Source organism: Silurus meridionalis, chromosome 4, assembly GCF_014805685.1.
Source record: "Silurus meridionalis isolate SWU-2019-XX chromosome 4, ASM1480568v1, whole genome shotgun sequence".
Taxonomy (NCBI): domain Eukaryota; kingdom Metazoa; phylum Chordata; class Actinopteri; order Siluriformes; family Siluridae; genus Silurus; species Silurus meridionalis.
In genome coordinates this window covers 8,470,038-8,490,709 of record NC_060887.1, presented here as the reverse complement: position 1 = coordinate 8,490,709, position 20,672 = coordinate 8,470,038, and the positions used below count along the sequence as shown (strand labels likewise).

The 20,672-nt window shown below is 37.6% G+C and overlaps 1 protein-coding gene across 1 annotated transcript; it reads right to left on the bottom strand.

The window, feature by feature from the left end:
• Positions 1 to 14,615: 14,615 nt before the first annotated feature.
• Positions 14,616 to 18,687, bottom strand: LOC124384399 (carbonic anhydrase 2-like). The gene is made up of 7 exons (XM_046847194.1): positions 18,493 to 18,687; positions 18,022 to 18,219; positions 16,805 to 16,923; positions 16,520 to 16,612; positions 16,322 to 16,384; positions 16,078 to 16,233; positions 14,616 to 15,698 (listed from the first exon to the last, which is right to left on the bottom strand). Exons 1-7 carry the CDS (start codon positions 18,524 to 18,526, stop codon positions 15,579 to 15,581), a joined length of 783 nt encoding a protein of 260 aa, XP_046703150.1. The 5' UTR covers positions 18,527 to 18,687; the 3' UTR covers positions 14,616 to 15,578.
• Positions 18,688 to 20,672: the final 1,985 nt, after the last annotated feature.

Sequence of the window (20,672 nt, the reverse complement as noted above, 5' to 3'; positions counted from 1 at the left end):
ACTCATTTGTTTTTCATAAGGATGTAATGCATAATGCACACAGCTGCAGGAACTGTATGAGTATGCTGTTACAATGCACCAACCCCAAATGTGGCTTCCCTGGTTAATAATAAAGCAAAGCCTGTCCAGCATTATTGACCTCCCTGTAGCCGATCCAAATTAACCGGATGAGTGGTGTGTATAATTCACGAGACGCTGCTCTTATGTCATATGCTATACCATTGTTTCTCCTGGTTTTGCGTAAGAGGCACATAATCGGTCGAACCAGTTTCATCAGCCTGTGAGTCAGATCAGTTTGTAATTTCATATGGACCAAGCTGTGTGTATATATATATATACACACAGACTATAAGAAAAAAATGTACGATGGTTCAGTAAATATGTTGAAAACAATCTGTGATTGTGTAAATTTAACAAACAAATAACTAAAATTACTTGATTGATTTTTATTTTTTGTGAATTTCTTCATGTGGCTTAAAACACAAGTGTATATTTTACCTATATTACTGGGTTACACTGGTTGCAATGTAAAGAAGGGGAGTATTTTGTTTTTAAACTCGATTTGCATATAGATTTATAGAACTTTATTCTTTTTTTAACCTTTGTCTTTAATGCTTTAAGCTATTGTAATATACAGCATTTTCAAATAGCAAGTATTGTAATAAAATCTTATTTATTATTTATGTTACTCAGTCAGGGGTATAGTGTATTTGTGTACACTGATGTTAGTTAGTAGTTAAGTTGTTTAGTTAGTTGATTATTGTTCAGCTTTACCTATTCAGTCTTTAAAGGCTAATGTGGTTCTTTGTGCATTATTTCAGGTGTAAACCATTAAAGGTGTAGTGATCATTAAGTAGTAATTATGTAGAGACTTTTAATAGTGTTTTATAGTATTTTATGGTTTGTGTATTTTATTTAACAGAAACCTGAGTAGAAAACTGATCATACTGTGAAGGAAAAATCCGGAGAAACACTAGCTAAGCTAACTAAGTAATTTTTCATTTTGTGCTGACTACACGAGAAACATTCTTCACTTGTAAGCTAACTAAGCTTTTGCCCAGTTGTCTATAAAGTTTCTGAACAGCATCTTAAATCATAACTTGACGTATGTTGTCACAAAAGAAGAAGGTTGCATTAGTTTTAAACTCTGTTTCTAGCTGACTCTGGTATGCGCTCAGCTGTTCGCCTCCATCTCAAGCACCTGTCATAACACTAAGACTCCATATATCAAGAAATGACATTAAGATTTGGCAGAGGTGGTACATGCATCTTAGACTGTGATTTGAATTTATTTAATTAACACTATGAGTTTAACATTTCATCATGAAGTTTTTGGATTCTGACACCTAAACAGGGTAATGATATTTTAGAAACAGAAATAATGTTGTAGGTGGAACTATGGTTCAGGAATTGACTTATGGATTGGAGGGTTGTAAGGGTTCAAATTCCAGCACCAAGCTGTCAGTGTTCTAGAGCAGATGCCTTAACCCGTGAAACTGGTCAAATGTAAGCTGCTTTGGGTGTATTTTAAAATGTGTAAATGTAGTTTATTAAACACTGAATAGCACTAACCACTGTGTGGTGAAGCAGACAGATTTAAGTGCAGGTTTTCTGGTTTTATAAAAACAATCAAGTAGATCAGCAAAAATAACGCAAGTTAAGGCAAATAGATATTGGTTTGCAATTCCGGGATATTTGAAGGAAGAATAGTGCAAACAGGAATTCCTTAAATGATCAAGTGACTTTGAGACTCCTACCGTGAGACCCCTATTTTTCTTCCAGAAGCTAAATGGAGCTCTTTTATGTTTTGCTGATGCTGGCATGTATTGTATGCTTTGGATGGTCGGGATGGGATGAATTAAACTCTTTTTTTGAAAACAGGATATGTGACATCACTTTTGGGAACTCAGCTCTGTTCCTGCATTTTGGGAACTCAGCTCTCTTCTTGGGAGCCATTTGGTTGGCAACGACAGAAATCAGTGGGGTCTGTGAGTCAGGATGTAATTTTAAACCATACCAGGACACAAAGGTAGACCAAAAAAATTGCTTAAAAATGGCCACAGTAAAATCCCCTATAAAACAATGCATTCTGAGTAATTTAGGTTTGTTTTTTTGAGAAAGTGTAAATAGCATACAGTATACTGTGAATTAACAGCATTCAGAGACAAAACTCAGATACTGTGTCTGAAATCACACCCACACCCTTATTCACTATTCCCTACATTAGTTTACTAGTAAAGTCCACTTGACAAAGTGAATTAAAACAAATGAGTGTATTCAGACATCAAAAACCAGGAAAATTAAACAACTCCAAAAACAAAAATTCCAGCTTCACTTATTACAGTTTGACTTCATTCATGTCAAATTTCACAAAAAAAAAAAGAGACTTAATAGGGTTTGTATTTTATTGAAAATGTTTTGTTTGAACTCACCATTTTTGAGATCAGTGGTTGTTTTAGTTGGGCTCTTGACCCTTCAGTCTTAAAAAAAAAAAAAAAACTCTACACTATGTAATGTATTTTACTATATTCAATATACTGTACATTTTTACAGAAGCAAACTGCAAAAAAAAAAAAAAAACAGTAGATTATTGGCAACCCTGCTGACAGTAGTTTACCATAAAATCAAGAAAGAACCACAAAACACTGCAAACATTTCTGGTAAGAGAAACAAAGAAAGATTTAGAAACTATTGTCAGTGGTGGCTGGCTCAATTTATTCTATTCTGGTACCCAGCATACATTGCAGCATGAAAATTTGTTTTTTAAAAGTTGCCATTGTTAAGTTTTAACTCTTAAAAAAAATTCCTAATTACGTTAAAAGTTCTAAAAGAATTTTCTGATTTGTATTGCTATGATAATTAGCATGACACTCATTTGAAATTATTCATAATCTTATAAAAGTTAAACGCCAAGTAAACAAGGGCATGGTCACACACACTACTATGCTTTTACACATAGAGCAACAATATTTCTTTTAGCTTCTTATAACATAATTTATACTATGTAGTTTATCATGTGTGTAGCGACAAAACAATTACAACCTACTGTCTAGTTTGATTGTAGTTAAACTGGCACTTATTGATTTGGTTACTTTTAATTGAGGTTTTCTGTGATTGTACTGAATAGGTTAATTCAGTAAGCGGAATCTCCAGTGCAGCCTCGAAGGATAATTTAAAAGACATTTAAAAGACTAATTGTGGAGAATTTGGGTCATGGTGTTGTTCACCTTTAGAGTAATTCAAGCTAGAACCACCATTGCTGCTTGGTGGTGTCAACTTGGTGTGAACATACAGTTCAGAGTCAGTTCAACAGCAAACAACATTTTGAGAGGAATAAATGTGGAAGAAACTCCTGACTCGAACTCGCCACAGCACCCATTGCCTTACTTACATGTATTTTTAAGTCGTTGAAAATAAGGTCTTGGGCTCATGATAATTTCTTATTTGTAAATTAGGGTTTACCTTATTAATATCATTCTATAATTAGATTGTTGTGCTGAAAGTAACATTAGAGTCTTTTCACATGAACTGAGTTGATTAAGCAGTGAACCTTGTTAGTAGATACCATTATCATAATCATTAGATTTCATTATATTAAATATAATGTCATAAGATACGTCATTTACTAGGAGAGGGATGGAATGTGTTGGAAAACAGAAACCGTCATTCAACTTTGCATGCAACATTTGTCTTGATAATAATGAACAATGTAGAAACACTGGCACTTTAGTTCCGTCTGGGAAGTGACTGGAATTGGGTTGGAGAATGGTCCTTGGGTGAATATTATGTAATAAAGTTGTGATTTTAACTACATTGACTGGTTCCATAATGTAATTGGAACATCTCCCAGAACAACTGTAGTTCTTCATGGCATTGCTTTTACAAGGTGTAAGAAATTCCTTCCTTTGAGATTCTGTTCCATGATGACAAGATTGCATTACATTACTGCTGAAGATTTGTTAGCTGATGCAATTCTTCTGTCTTAACAACTCATAGGTGATAATTTGGATTCAGTTATTGTGGATGTGAATAAAGTACACTGAATGTACTGTTATGTTCATAGAACCATGAATTCCTAAGAACCGTTTGTGATTATTTGTGCTTTTTCACATGCTGCATTATCATGCTGGAAGTAGCCATTATAACATGATGGTAAATTGTGTTTATAAAGGATGGAGCATAAAGCATGTGTTTAGCAACAATGCACATAAAGGATGAGGCAGTCAAAGTTAGCTCAAATATTTTTAAGAGGCATAATGTGTGTCAGAACAGTGTACTTACACACATATGCACATATCCTAGTCGGTTTTAGCAGAAATTGAGATTCAGCAGACCAAGTAATGTTTTTCCAACTGATCTGTTTCAGTGATTCCCCCTGTAACATCAGATTTCAGTTCATAGGTGGCAGGAGTGGAACTCGATGTGGTCCGCTGTTGTACCAATAACCATGGTTTGTTTGTGTTTGTGTGTGTGTGTGTGTGTGTGTGTGTGTTTGTGATCACAGTAGCCACAGAGATTTATATATAGTTCACTTCATCAGGGTTACTTGACTTTTCAAAGAGCAGAATGACTTACACTCAACTTAGATGCTATTAGAAGATGACATTTAGTTCCGTTCTGAGGACATGGGAAGAAAGATGACACTTTAAAACTTTTTGTATACCCAATATTTACCATTTTTGTTTAAATGATTGTATTTTGTATCTTCTAAAATTTAAAAATACACCCACCATCCACTGGAACACCAGTAGGTCTACACACTTATGCAGTCAGTTATGCAATCAGCTAATCATAAGGTATCAGTGGCATGCAAATACAGGTCATGAGCTTCAGTTAATGTTCACATCATACATCATGTATGAAGAAAAAAATGTGATCTATGTGACTAACAGTGGCATGGATGTTGAAACCAGGCTGGTGTGAGTATTTCATATACTGCTGATCTCACACAAGAATCTCTAGAGTTTAAACAGAATGTTGGGCGAAAAGCAAAACATTGAATGAACAACAGTTCTGTGAGTGGAAACTCCTTGTCAATAGAGAGGTCAAAGGAATACTGCCAGATTGGTTTCAGCTGCCAGAAAGGATACAGTAATTTACGTATTTACTCTTTACAGCTACTTAGGAGCAGAAAGGCATGTCAGCATGAACAAAATATCACCCCATCATCATTGGGTGGATTGGCTAATTCAGCTATTGATTAGGCATAAGTGAATAAAGAAATAATTGTTATTATGATTTGTATTATTGAATTACATTAGGAACATTACAAATGATATTGTATTGACACAATTAAATTTAATCTAAACTAACCCCGTCTAATCATTAAGGGCCAAAATTAAATAAAAAATGTTAACCAGTCAAGAAAACATAGTGTCATTCAATCTTTTATCTGTAGCTTTAATGGGTTTACCTTTAAGTGCTAACAAATGACTCATTATGATTTGAGAGTTAATAATTTCCACAGAGGTCTATTCCATTGTTCAACTGCTGTTTTGTAATATTTTGTTTGGTCTTATGTGCTTAAAACCTTTACCTTACAGTGTATATTGTAATGCAGCAAAAGCAGCAGGCTAATCTTTTTTCTAAAAATCTTATCACATAGTCACTATCAGTTCACCAAATTCAGCCAGTGTTCAGAGAGTCTGTAGTAGAGAGAATAAAGACTAGGGTTAGAATGAACAAACTACTTCTTGCACAAATTCACTTTTTTTCTCATATGATTATAATATAATCTATAATATAATATAATATTGTACCAGAAAAAGCTCCTTGAATAAATGAGCATACAACATTGCCACTTATTATAGGGAAATATCATATTGTCTTACGACTGAACATTAATTATGTCTTAAGTCCAACATTCTGCTGTATGCTAACTGAGACTTTATGCTTGTATCTTCCTCTTCTCACTGAAGAGGAACAATCAGTGGCTACATCAGCACAGGCTTCCTGCCAGTGAGGTCATCTCGGTGCCATCTTGTCTGCATAGTTCTTCCATGGTTAGTTGTGACACAGCAACACAGGTATTCTGCATTGAAAGCTAATCATTACATGACTAAGTTTACTGATATGGGGTGATGCTAAAAGATAATGGAATGAATGTGTAATGAGTTATAGGTAATATTAAACAAAGTACACATGTAGGGGTGTGCTGTTAAATCCAGGAATCACCCAGGATCCAGTACTGGACCTCTCTCTCCGTCTTCCCTTATTTCTGCACAACTTCTTTGCACTATTATATGACACCTTAACTCTGGACTGTCACTTCAACTCTGAACTTGCACAGCACAGTGTCACTTTATACCACACCATACTGCACATGGACACTTTAGGGACAATCACAATAAATCATTTTAATTTGTACTGTCAGTATCTGCTATATGCATCCATCATCTAGAATTCATGTATATACATATATTTTCTATAGTTTATACTTTTTTATTAATCTATTTAATCCTTATACAGGTAGTCGTTGACTTACAACCTATGCAACTTACGACCATTCGACTTTACGACCACAATCGCTAGCGGCGGCATACGTTATTTTTTTACCAGCTTCCGGCATCATTTCACAGTACTGTACTGTACTGTACTGTACTGTACTGTACTGTACTGTACTGTACTGTACTGTACTGTACTGTACTGTACTGTACTGTACTGTACTGTACTGTACTGTACTGTACTGTACTGTACTGTACTGTACTGTACTGTACTGTACTGTACTGTACTGTACTGTACTGTACTGTACTGTACTGTACTGTACTGTACTGTACTGTACTGTACTGTACTGTACTGTACTGTACTGTACTGTACTGTACTGTACTGTACTGTACTGTACTGTACTGTACTGTACTGTACTGTACTGTACTGTACTGTACTGTACTGTACTGTACTGTACTGTACTGTACTGTACTGTACTGTACTGTACTGTACTGTACTGTACTGTACTGTACTGTACTGTACTGTACTGTACTGTACTGTACTGTACTGTACTGTACTGTACTGTACTGTACTGTACTGTACTGTACTGTACTGTACTGTACTGTACTGTACTGTACTGTACTGTACTGTACTGTACTGTACTGTACTGTACTGTACTGTACTGTACTGTACTGTACTGTACTGTACTGTACTGTACTGTACTGTACTGTACTGTACTGTACTGTACTGTACTGTACTGTACTGTACTGTACTGTACTGTACTGTACTGTACTGTACTGTACTGTACTGTACTGTACTGTACTGTACTGTACTGTACTGTACTGTACTGTACTGTACTGTACTGTACTGTACTGTACTGTACTGTACTGTACTGTACTGTACTGTACTGTACTGTACTGTACTGTACTGTACTGTACTGTACTGTACTGTACTGTACTGTACTGTACTGTACTGTACTGTACTGTACTGTACTGTACTGTACTGTACTGTACTGTACTGTACTGTACTGTACTGTACTGTACTGTACTGTACTGTACTGTACTGTACTGTACTGTACTGTACTGTACTGTACTGTACTGTACTGTACTGTACTGTACTGTACTGTACTGTACTGTACTGTACTGTACTGTACTGTACTGTACTGTACTGTACTGTACTGTACTGTACTGTACTGTACTGTACTGTACTGTACTGTACTGTACTGTACTGTACTGTACTGTACTGTACTGTACTGTACTGTACTGTACTGTACTGTACTGTACTGTACTGTACTGTACTGTACTGTACTGTACTGTACTGTACTGTACTGTACTGTACTGTACTGTACTGTACTGTACTGTACTGTACTGTACTGTACTGTACTGTACTGTACTGTACTGTACTGTACTGTACTGTACTGTACTGTACTGTACTGTACTGTACTGTACTGTACTGTACTGTACTGTACTGTACTGTACTGTACTGTACTGTACTGTACTGTACTGTACTGTACTGTACTGTACTGTACTGTACTGTACTGTACTGTACTGTACTGTACTGTACTGTACTGTACTGTACTGTACTGTACTGTACTGTACTGTACTGTACTGTACTGTACTGTACTGTACTGTACTGTACTGTACTGTACTGTACTGTACTGTACTGTACTGTACTGTACTGTACTGTACTGTACTGTACTGTACTGTACTGTACTGTACTGTACTGTACTGTACTGTACTGTACTGTACTGTACTGTACTGTACTGTACTGTACTGTACTGTACTGTACTGTACTGTACTGTACTGTACTGTACTGTACTGTACTGTACTGTACTGTACTGTACTGTACTGTACTGTACTGTACTGTACTGTACTGTACTGTACTGTACTGTACTGTACTGTACTGTACTGTACTGTACTGTACTGTACTGTACTGTACTGTACTGTACTGTACTGTACTGTACTGTACTGTACTGTACTGTACTGTACTGTACTGTACTGTACTGTACTGTACTGTACTGTACTGTACTGTACTGTACTGTACTGTACTGTACTGTACTGTACTGTACTGTACTGTACTGTACTGTACTGTACTGTACTGTACTGTACTGTACTGTACTGTACTGTACTGTACTGTACTGTACTGTACTGTACTGTACTGTACTGTACTGTACTGTACTGTACTGTACTGTACTGTACTGTACTGTACTGTACTGTACTGTACTGTACTGTACTGTACTGTACTGTACTGTACTGTACTGTACTGTACTGTACTGTACTGTACTGTACTGTACTGTACTGTACTGTACTGTACTGTACTGTACTGTACTGTACTGTACTGTACTGTACTGTACTGTACTGTACTGTACTGTACTGTACTGTACTGTACTGTACTGTAAACAAATTATCAGAATCTTTATACCCATAGCTGTTCAAAATCATCACTTAAAACTACTTTGCTGATTATTAGATCAGATCAGATCAAATTTAAATTAGATTATATAAAATTAGATTAGATTCCACTTTATTATCATTGTGCAGAGTACAAGTACAGGGCCAATGAAATGCAGTTAGTATCTAACCAGAAGTGCAATGTATATAAATAAAAAAATCTAATATAAATATAAATATATAAATATACAAATGAATATGCAATAAACGTATTATAGGAGTGCAAAGGTGCAATACATATTACAAATAATACTGTATAAGGTGCAAATGTGAAGATACACAGAAGGGTATTCTGAACGTGACCATACCAGTGCAGTGAACATAACAGTGCAGTGACTATAACAATGCAGTGACCATAACAGTACAAAAAGGCAACATGAGCTAGAATGTTGTAATTGGACTACAGAAAAGGGAATTATGCAAAAATGCTGTTTGTAGACTACAGTTCAGCGTTTAACAATATAATTCCCACCACGCTCACCTCTAAGTTGGTCCTGGGACTCCACCCCTGTGCCAATGGATCTCCAACTTCCTGACAGACACACAACAAGCCAAATGGGTGGGCAAACACACCTCATCCACCCTTACCCTCAGCACTGGAGCTCCTCAGGGCTGTGTTCTGAGCCCCCTGCTGTACTCACTGTACACACATGACTGTGTGGCCACTTTTAACTCAACCACCATCATCAAGTTTGCTGACGACACTATTGTGGTGGGCCTGATCTCCAACAACGACAAGACAGAGATTTAAAAACCTGGAGAGATGGTGCTAGAAAACAATCTTTTTAATCTACATCAGCAAGACTAAGAAGTCGATAGTGGACTTTAGCACGAAACCAACCGCTAAATATCAATGGGGGTGGACAGTTTTCAGTACCTATGTGTTCACATCACACAGGGCCTGTCTTGGACCTGCACATCAATACCCTGGTGAAGAAGGCTTGGCAGCGTCTGTACCATCTGAGATGCCTAAGGCACTTTAAATAACCCTCTCAGATGATAAGGAATTTTTACACCTGCACCATTGAGAGCATCCTGACGGGTAGCATCACTTCCTGGTTCGAGAACAGCACCATGCAGGACAGACAAGCCCTCCAGAGGGTGGTGCATTCTACTGAGCATGCCATCTGCACCAAGCTCCCTAACCTGCAGGACATCTACAGCATACTGTGCCAGACCAGGTCCAGGAACATTGTGAAAAACCTCAGCTATTCCAACAATGGACTCTTTTCTCTGTTGCGTTCAGGAACATTTTTGTTTGAATCATCAGCTTGCTCTAAATAATGTCAAGGCCTAACTTCCTGGCAAAGGCAACAGGCTTTAAGAACTCATGATGCTGAATAATCTAATAATAATCTGCAATAATTGGGTGGTTCCATGGAATTCCGGAGTAGAACGGGAGCTTTGAGGATGAATTTGGACTGTAGTTAATGTCAACAGTCTCCTACACTGACTCAAGACTACAGTTTGCTTCTGATCACCATCACTGTACCCCGCAACATCGTATATCTGTAATAAATAGACATTTGGTGCCACCCAGATGAGGATGGTTCCCTTTTAATGTTTCTTCCTTATGCCATCTCAGGGAGTTTTTCCTTGTCACAGTCACCACCGGCTCACTCATCAGGGACAAACTTACACTTATAAAGAACATATACATTTTTTTATCACCACATTATCTGTCTAAAGCTGCTTTAAGACATTGTTCATTATTAAAATCACATGAAGCTGTGGAAATAGTTTTTTTATATATTTTACTATGACTATGTTCTTTAAGGCATTTTTTCTTTTTCTTTATTCTTTAAGGCATTTTTCTTTAAGGCAGTCTATGTATCTATGAATTTTTTATATGACTTGTGAATAGCATCAGCTATATTTCTCATCAGTTTATTTATTGTAAACTTACTTGTGATTGATCTGATTTGACATTAAAACCCCTAACAAATGAAGTGATTGACATAGATTAGCTTATTACAATTGCTTGATATGATAGTTTGATAAATTAATATTCTTTAATCTGTTCTATCTTGAAATGATTCTCTACTGGTTATGTAGTATTCTTGTAATCTTGACTCAGAGCAAGATTTCTGTCAACAGTATTGTTAATTTTGGAGTATTGCTTGTAAGTGTCGAATTTGTTCTATACTATTTAGGTCTCTCAGGTGTTTAATTCAGAGTAGTTTCAGTCATCCTTAATGTGTGAATTGTGGGCAAGGCATATTTAGAAATTTTGAAGGTTAACACTAGGGCATGTAGCTGTCAGCATTATGCCCGGCATCTCTACTTAAGCTTAAACTCCTGACTGCATTGACAAAATTGCATTTTGCATCTTACACTTCTCTCAGGGTGGTGCTGGGACTTTTAAGTCAAGAAGCTTTTATTGTCATTTCAACCCGATATAGCTGAAGCAGTACACAGTGAAATGAGACAACGTTCCTCCAGAACCCCGGTGCTACATTTAACAACATAAAAGAACATAAAAGAACATACAGCTACATAACAGAACACAATGCAAAAGACTAAAGTAAGAGTCCTTGCTACATAAAGTGCACCATGTGCAACCTGGTGCAAACAGTGCAAGGCAAGACAGTGCAAACAGACAACACAAGACAGTGAAGTACAAATACACAAAGTATACACATTGTTAGATTCTGAAGCTTTTTACAGCAAAATGGGAAACTGTTGAACCAAGAGAATTAGTGCTTAGCACAATATTTGACAGCAGGAGAAATAAAACCAAAAGATAGTTTGATCAGGTTCAATTCAATTCATTTTTATTTGTATAGCGCTTTTAACAATGAACATTGTCTCAAAGCAACTTTACACAGATAATGTGGTGATAAAGAATAAATAAAATCATTTGCCCCTGTGCAAGTAAGTGCAAGTTTGTCCCTGATGACCGTACGAGTGGCGACTGTGGCAAAGAAAAACTCCCTGAGATGGCATAAGGAAGAAACCTCGAGGAGAACCAGACTCAAGAGGGAACCCATCCTCATCTGGGTGGCACTAATGTCCATTGACTACAGCTAAACAATGTTGAGGTCTGCAGTGATGGTGATCAGATGCAAACTGTAGTCCTGAATCAGTGTAGCAGACTACAGTTCAAATCCATCCTCAAAGCGCCTGTTCCTACTCCATAATTTCATCGATCTACAGGCCATTGATGTGAAACATCCCCAGCTGCATAGAGTGGCCTCCAATCAAAGAGAACACCATCCAGAGGCAGGCCGGGATGGAAGGGGCAGATCCGATGAGGGAAGAGGGGCAGGAGCACTGGTCATTGGAACCTCAGGAGCATTTTTAACTCAACAGAGAGAGAGAGAGAGAGAGAGAGAGAGAGAGAGAGAGAGAGAGAAAGAGAAGGATATGGATTATTAAGTATCCTTATTAGTGTATAAAAGTTAAGGACACTGTGCAGTGACTCCTGCAAGACTCGTTATAGCAGCATAACTGAAAGGGAGAGCCAGAAGGTAACACAGACATGAGGGATCTCTGGGATAAGAGACGCCACCACACCACCATCAACAAATCTTAATGAACATGTGAGAGTGAGGGGACGACAGCATACAAATATCCCATTCTTCATTATTTGAGGTACCAACAAATAGCCTTCACCTTTTGATCTAAGTAGGCGTGGGGGATCATATTGGTACAGAAGTTCACTCAGATACTGTGTCACGAGAATGTTAAATGTTTTATACGTCAGTAGTAGTATTTTATAATCAATGCGAGATGTAATTGGGAGCAGTGTACACTGAATAAAACTGGGGTGATGTGGTCATATTTTCTAAATCCAGTGAGGACTCTTGCTGCTGCATTCTGTACTAACTGAAGCTTATTTATGCATTTACTCAAACACCCACCCAGTAAAGCATTACAGTAGTCTAATCTAGATTGGCATTGGTTGTTGTAACTGATACATTTGCTTAAATTTCCATATCAAAAACGTTGGATTTGTTTAAACCTGGGCATATTCTGAAATAAAACGGTTATATTGACATAATTGTGATGCAGCATAATTAGAAAGTATGCAACCGATTCTACACTTCTTTGCGGTTATGAGCTCAAATGGGTGTGTTTGTTATATGCATTTTAATGCTTGAAACAGTTTTCCTGTGGATCTAACAAACAACATTTTTTATGGACTTGCTTAGCTGGCAGTAAAACCTGTTCTTGTGGTACATCCTGCGAGAGGATCTAAGTGCTGCTGATCTTGCTGGCTTGCATGCTATGGATGATGCTACAATAAGCAGCAGAACCGGTTTAAATGGCATACAGTCTGGGTGTTTGTTGTGCAACGTGCCCATATACATGCCGAAAGATGATAAACCTTGGAATCTTTTCCTATCATCATATTTTCCCTCATCCATAAAGAAGACACATTCCAGCCTTTAACAACTTTTACAAAAATATTTCCTGAAAGAAATCTTCTGCCAAACCTCCTGATATGAGCAATTCTGCATATGTGGTACATGCCTTATGAAAGTAAACATACATTTTTTTAACTGCAATAATAATTCGTTTTTTAAAATCTCCCCAAAACACTAGTCACGTAAGCCAGTATACTAAGAGTCTTTTGGTCCGAACAGATTGTCCCTTGGCTTTGGAAAGATGGTACTTGTTGAATTTAAAGGTGGCCAAGGATGACTTCCAAATGAGATGGCTTAGTAATGTCAGATCTGTAAAGTAGGTCAAGCACCTTGGCACAGAGTGCCTCCCTGACTTTATTGTGTGTACGGAATTAGTATGAGAGATCATGACTATTACTTGGAAGATGAGAATGTATGTTTTGATGTTCATCACCATGCACTAAAAACCCAGAAGAAGTTATAATGGTAGTGAAAATGAGCAAGCTGTGTTATTTTTAAAACCATTTGATCTTCAGATAAATTATGGTCCAGATTCTGCCTTGCAGATATTTTCACTGCCACCCTACTATTTTGTGCACACCTGAAGTATTATTGTGCATATGTGGGTATGTTTGTAATCTGACAGTGTTATAATAAATGTTTAAAACATGACATTTGTGTGTTTTTTGTTTTGTTTTGAAAACTCAAAAGAAGAGCAAGTTTCTTGGAAAATTGTGAAAAAGTACATAATGTATGCTCTTAAGACTTGTTAGAAAAATGCAGTAACCCTGTACAGTGTCACTGGCTATAAAAAAATGTAACATGTACTGTAACAGAGTAAGAAATGTTGACCGTTTAATCTTGAACAAACATAAACTGGTGTAAAAGTGCAAATAAAGTTTATATTATTAAAACATTGGTACTAAGCAGAGGTAATTTCCACTTCAGGGTTACATATGTTACTTATTTTTTTTAGTAATAATATGATGTGTTAACATTATACCACCAGTGTGCCCCATATCTCAGACCTGTGAAAAATATGAGTGTTGTCACATGCAGGGAATGACCAGTGCTTGTCAGATATTCCTGCAGCTTCTATAATGATGTTGTTGGTGTCTTTCAGCCTTTCTGACAGGTTTTCTTCTTCCTGTTCATGTTACTGTACCTCATTTTCTTCACCTGCTGATCATGGCCTTCATGGTGTTCTTTCCCTATCTTTTCCCCTGAATACTCTTGCATTATCATTTTCACTTATGGTATTTTTCCAGCCGGTTGCATTCTCTTTTTCGTTCATTTCTTTTTCTTTTCAGGCCATGAAGTGTAATAAAAAGAGTCTTTGCTGGATAGATTTGTAAAAAAAAAAATCAATACAAAATCAACAGCTGCTCAACAATTCATTCAAAGTTTTTAATGAATATAAATATCAATTAAACAGTCTAGTGTAAAAGTTATTTGGTTTTTAATTAGCTGTCCTATTTAGTGCACATTAATTGACATTAAAACATATCTAATATACAGATCACATATTTATTACTAAACTCTATTACTCTATTATTAAACTCTTCTAATAATATAGCATTTATCAGAATGTAGTCCTAAAGATTCCTAAATAATTAAATACACTTCAGATCTAATACAATCATCATATCTGACACTTTCAGTTCAAATAATCAGCACAAATTCTTGGGTCCCATTACGTCATGAGACAAAATGAGAAAAGAAACTGGACCTTAAAAACAAAATTTGCTGAACAAACGTTTCAATAACCTGACTGTGGTCTGGGGTAAGACAGTATGCATATTTCTTTAACATTAGCCCTTCCTTTAAGGATAAACCAGCAGCAACTTTGTGTACATTAAATACAGTATCTTAAAAAGTGAGCACTCTACATACACGTTTACACAAAGATCACCGTTCATTCTAAGCTGCTCTAGAAGACATCAAACGTCAAACAAACTTTTGTTTCGAGGATTCCATACACAAGTATTTGCCACTACACTTCTCTGAGGGATTTGTGCAGATATCACATGTTTTGACGGTGTAGAAATGATGCCATGACACACATATAGTACTGTGCAAATGTTTTAGGCAACATATGTGTAGACATTTTGTCTTGCATGGAGTTGGACTTTTGGTTTGCTTGTTTCTAGATTTTGGTAAAATGTGATGATATATCAACAATATACCCACACTATCCCCACAGAAGCAAACATCTTTCTCTGACTAAATATATTAAAAGTAGAAAGCAAAAGAAGCAAAGACTCATAGTGCTTTTGCCAGATGGCAGGAAATTATTCTAAAGTCAAAACAAGCACGGTCGGGGGGTCGGGGGCAGGCTTAAGATTCCTGAAGCAGCTCATTCAGAATATGTGCGAACTTTGCGGTCTTTAAGAGGCTGGGGTGGGCGGTAGTTATCCATCATATGGCACTCAGGCTCCTTCTCCCCTGAGAAGAGCAAGCCACGGAACTTCTCCATCTGTTTTTCATAAAAGAGAAACAAACACATTATAATATAATATATAATCTATAAAATATGGAAAATGGAATAAATGGTAGCGCTCACATGGTCCTGAGGTTCAATAAGAATATTCCTTTAAGGAATATAACATTTCTCTAAGAAGTGTGAACTTTCACAAGGGTGCAACTGGCAGCTACCTCTGCTGGACCAGCAGATCACAAGAACATGAAGAATGCAACCTGAGAAGGCTGAATAGTCTAGAATAGTTCAAACAACTCAAACTTTGAAACTCTGGCTGGCTAAAATCCACTAAACATAATTATACAACCAAAGATTTTTGTTCCACTATGGGTTTGAGTAGGTTCTATGAATAATAGAGAAATGACATGGACAGGACCTGTGCAGGGCTAACACTGATTGACTTCTTGCAGACAATCCATGTAACACTCTCGAGCAGTGGGGGTGTGGTCAAGGAGCCATCGTATGTCCAGTAGTCCAGAGTGTTAGGCAGCAGCAAAGTGGGATCAAAGTCTGCAAATGATGACTGTGTTCCCTGGGAGGAAAGCCAGATCATGATTAACCAACTTATCTCACGATTAATCTCCAAAATTTGTCCTTTACAGAACTTTAAGAGAACATGCCTTTCCTTTAATGGCATCCAGTGCATCAAGAACCTTCTGGATTTGAGAATTATCATCACCAATCTGTTAAAGGTAATATACAAAATCAAACACAATAGAAACATCCTAAAGACATCCTTCTCTCCACAGTGCTTTATAGCGCATTCTGTTTTATTACAATTTATAAGTAAGGAATAAAGCAATAAAAAGTGTGGGAACCTCCAGGAAGACTCCAACCACAGCGAGGCCATCAGACTTGCTAGCAGCTTCGCCAAAGTTGGGATATGCTGTATTCCAATGAACTAGATGAAGCTAGAAGACATAAACCACATCTTTAACAAAGGTGCAAAAAAGCTTACAATGTGTTCTATATCTAATCACAATTTGTTATTTATAAAACTGTGCATATATTGCGCATGGAAAAAAGAAAAGTCTCAAAATCTACTGAATCCCAGAACCTTGTGTAGGCACTAGAATAGGAATTAGGATATGGATGATACATACTTCAGCAGCGTACATTTTCCCATCAACAGTGTGCTCTGAGCCCTTATTATCGCTTGATCCCCAGTGAAAATGAAACTGTTTAAGTCGGTAAGTTCCGGTTATGGGTCCCCCTGTCAGCGCTGATTAAGAAAACACAGAACACAAATAACAGATCATGATTTACCATTTCATAGGAACTGAATCCGTAAAAGACCTTATTGGTGGAATAAAGTAACTTCTGTCGTAATTGCAAGCAGCTACAGTTAGGGAAAACCACAAATAAATAAGAAAGGGGAAATGATAAAACCAACACTACCATCCATAACACAAAAACACTTTCTTACATGTACAGAGTTTGATTGGTTCACACAGATAACACAATGTGTGTAACAGGGTGATACTTTAAAGTTCACTTTAAAAACACCTTTATGCATAACAGTCCTCAATTGTGCTCAAATTCCTCCTCCCACAGACTGACACATGTGCATGTAGTGCAGTGTTTAATGTTTAACAGGGTGTGAGTCAAAGGTTCACAAGGACCTTTTTGAGTGTTACATTTCTGCTTATACTTCCCCATTAGGGCTTTTGAGTATTGGGAAAATATGACAACACAAAGCTAGCAGACACAACGGAATAATTGCACATCATCTGCAGGATCCTGTTTTTTTTTCAGAGAGCTTAAATTACAGATATTAATATACATTTTACCTTTGCAGCACTGACATGCAATGATAGTCTACCATATCCAAATAACCCCACTAAATGTTTTATTTTGTATTTATAGAAATCTGATCTTATAGGAGTGTTTTTCCGAGTGAGCTGATGAATCACAGTGTTCAGTAATCATAATAGTTTTGGTCAAAACTTTGTTCAGGTCAATATATAAGCTAATGTGGGCAGTGGATTCATAGTCCGGATTTAATATTCTGTATATTCTATTCAGAATATATATATGAATTCAGAAAACTCATCCTAGATCTTTGCTTCTTAGCTGCCTAGGGCAATCAGGCATCCAGTCAGATCAGGACACAGCAAAATAACATGCAAATGAACACCTACAAAACTGAGTTCGACCTAACTGTGCTAATTTAACTTTCAAGTTTGTATTCAATGATGTTAAGAAATATGGGTCCAAGAGGAGGGTAATTTAAACAGTAATGATCACATGAACAAGTTTAACACAACACTGCAGTTTGGTTCCATTTCTAATCTCAATGTAGGATGTAGGATGTACTTACTTGATGCGTCCTCGTCATCTGCAAAAGTGACCTGGACCGAGTGTCCATTGTTGATGATATCCAGTGAGACTGAGGGATCATAATGCAGTGTGAGTGGCCTGAGTTCAGGGTCATACTGAGCATCAGCGGTCACAATGTCGATGGGAGACTGGCGAGGTCCATTCGCTATCGGAAACTTCTCATGCCATGTGTCAGGTCCTGCAATGACAAACGTTAAGAATCAGCTCAGCGCACACACACTTTTCACAATTTAGCATTTCTGTAGAAAATCTCCTCCATTTGCTCTAAGTGCGCCCTGTGGAGCTATTTCAGATCTGCTGCACTGAATTCAGCACTGCGGTGGGAATGCGACAACCAACAAGGTCACAGAAACACGATGCGCGGACAGTGCATGGGAATCTCTCATTCATCCATTCGTCCGTTCCCTCACTCTTTCAGTCAGTGGTAGAAAGAAGTGATAGAGAGACTTGCCGTTATCTGCTCCGTATCCCCATCCCTGAGACATTGTCACGCTTGATACGGTTTCGAGTGGCTCCGCTTGCGGTGGCTCGAGTGCGTAATAGCGCCAGTAACCAAGAGGAGACGCGCCGTGGTTTATATAGAGGTCCCTCAACCCCGGTCCTCTTACTGGATGGGATTTGCCTGTGTAACACACACACACACACACACGCAGGGCGCGCAAAATCAGTAGGAGGAGGGGGTACTAACGCAATCGATGATGACACACATCTCTCTCTCTCTCTCTCTCTCTCTCTCTCTCTCTCTCAGCTGTCTCTACAGATGGTAATGGCCGTCTCCGTCTGTGACTTTTAAACGCGCTCATATTCTGGTCCCTTTTCGTCCTAATGTCCACATTTGCTCGATAAGCCTTTACTAATCTTTTTGGTAACTACATACTAAGCCCTTTTACCCTGTTTTTCGGTTGACTGCCCTGGGAAATGCAGAAAAGCACGAACACATGAATAAGCACATTCATCAGTGACACACTGAGTGTGAGATGAATAGTCACATAGCTTTGCAGTGAAGGAACACACTCAGCATTAACAGGACCAAATCTGTGCAGTCTTCAGCGCCACCTGGTGGTGGAGAGAAATGTAACTTCTCGAGGTTAAGGATGTGCGTAATTTCCCATTTTTACAAACTAACCAGAAACTGTGTTAGTAAGACGTGGGCTGTGTGCATATTAACAACCAGCAAGTCCTTCTCTGCTGGCCTAAACTCTATTAGAATAAATAACTTTTTCATTTGTTTTGTATTTTTTTATATTAAAAAATTTTATATATTTTTTGTCCATATTTTTTTATGAAGTTATTCACAACAGTCCATACTCACCTTGAAGCAGCGCAAACGGGTGTGAGTTTATGTTACAATTTTAATCCAATCAGATTTCAGCCATCACATAACATGCTGGGGCCTTTACGCCGGCAGAATCAGCACTGCAGCCATCTGTAGCTAAAGTACTTGTTGCTTTAACCAATCAGATTTCGAGTTGGCCACACTGGGGCCTTCTAGCAGGCGTACAATAACGTCTGCAATGTCAAGTCCTTGATTCGATGGTCAGAGACCTCACTAGTCAGAGCCAGCACACCCCATCCCTTGCAAACTGCACAAACTCAAATTTATTTCTGTGGATTTAATAGCTGTTTTTTTTCATTCCACAATGGCTGACAGAGGAGAAGAAATTAATTTGGTTGCAGATACACTTACAAGGATATTTACAAAACTGACTTTTCAAGAACAACTGGACAACGTGGGGAAATTTCCCAATTTTTATTGATGCATGTGGGGAGCAAAAGGATAACCTGTCAGGTCTGATTCAACATAAGGAAACTGTACCGCTACCTGCTGAAAAGTGAATTAAAAAAGGTGTCAGTGTGCCAATGTTAATCCCTGTCCACCCAGTGGGAAGGTGGGCATTAAAACTGGACTCCACACTGAAAAATATGTTTAAGAATGGGTTGAGAAACATAAGTTCAAGGTGTTGACTTGACCTTCAAATTCCTCAGTACAAAATCCCAAAATGATTGTGCATTTGTGGGATGTGCTGGGAGTTCAGTGCATTAAGTCCACAGCTCACAGTTTACAGAAATTGAGTTTAAAATATCTGCTAATGTCTTGTTGCCAGATTCCACAGACTGAGCAGTGTATGATTTAAATATCATCACATCTATGAAGTGTAAAGTTATTTAAAAACATCTAGCATTTTCAGTATTCTGCCCTCACTGTATAACAGCTTGGTTTGATATTTAATGGACTCCCACAGTAAGTCAAATTACACTGAATTTTAATACAATTTCCCTTCACTGACCTACTGGCTTGTCCATGAGGTCATGGCTGATGTAGAAGAAAATGAGAAAACTGCCTGAACCCCTGAACCCCAGAGCTCCCTAACTGATATATCTGACTACACAGTGTCTATAAAAGAGAAGATTCCTACCAAAAAGGGGTTCAACTCCATATTAAAGAACTCGGTTAAGGGCAAATATCCACATACTATCAAATATGTTAAAGTCACAAACCCAATCACCATTAGTTTGTAATGCTTTAGATTGTGTTATCCAGACAGGAATGCACATTTCCTTACAGAAAGCACCTATAAATGAAGTAGTCATATTAAGATTCATTATATACTGTATTTAACTTGCAAAATT

Coding starts and splice junctions, on each gene's coding strand:
- LOC124384399 (XM_046847194.1), bottom strand. CDS start 18,526: ATGTCTCAGGGATGGGGATACGGAGCAGATAACG. Junction 16,385..16,519: donor TGGTTGGAGTCTTCCTGGAG/GTTCCCACACTT, acceptor TACCTTTAACAG/ATTGGTGATGATAATTCTCA. Junction 16,234..16,321: donor TGGATGCCATTAAAGGAAAG/GCATGTTCTCTT, acceptor CTTTCCTCCCAG/GGAACACAGTCATCATTTGC.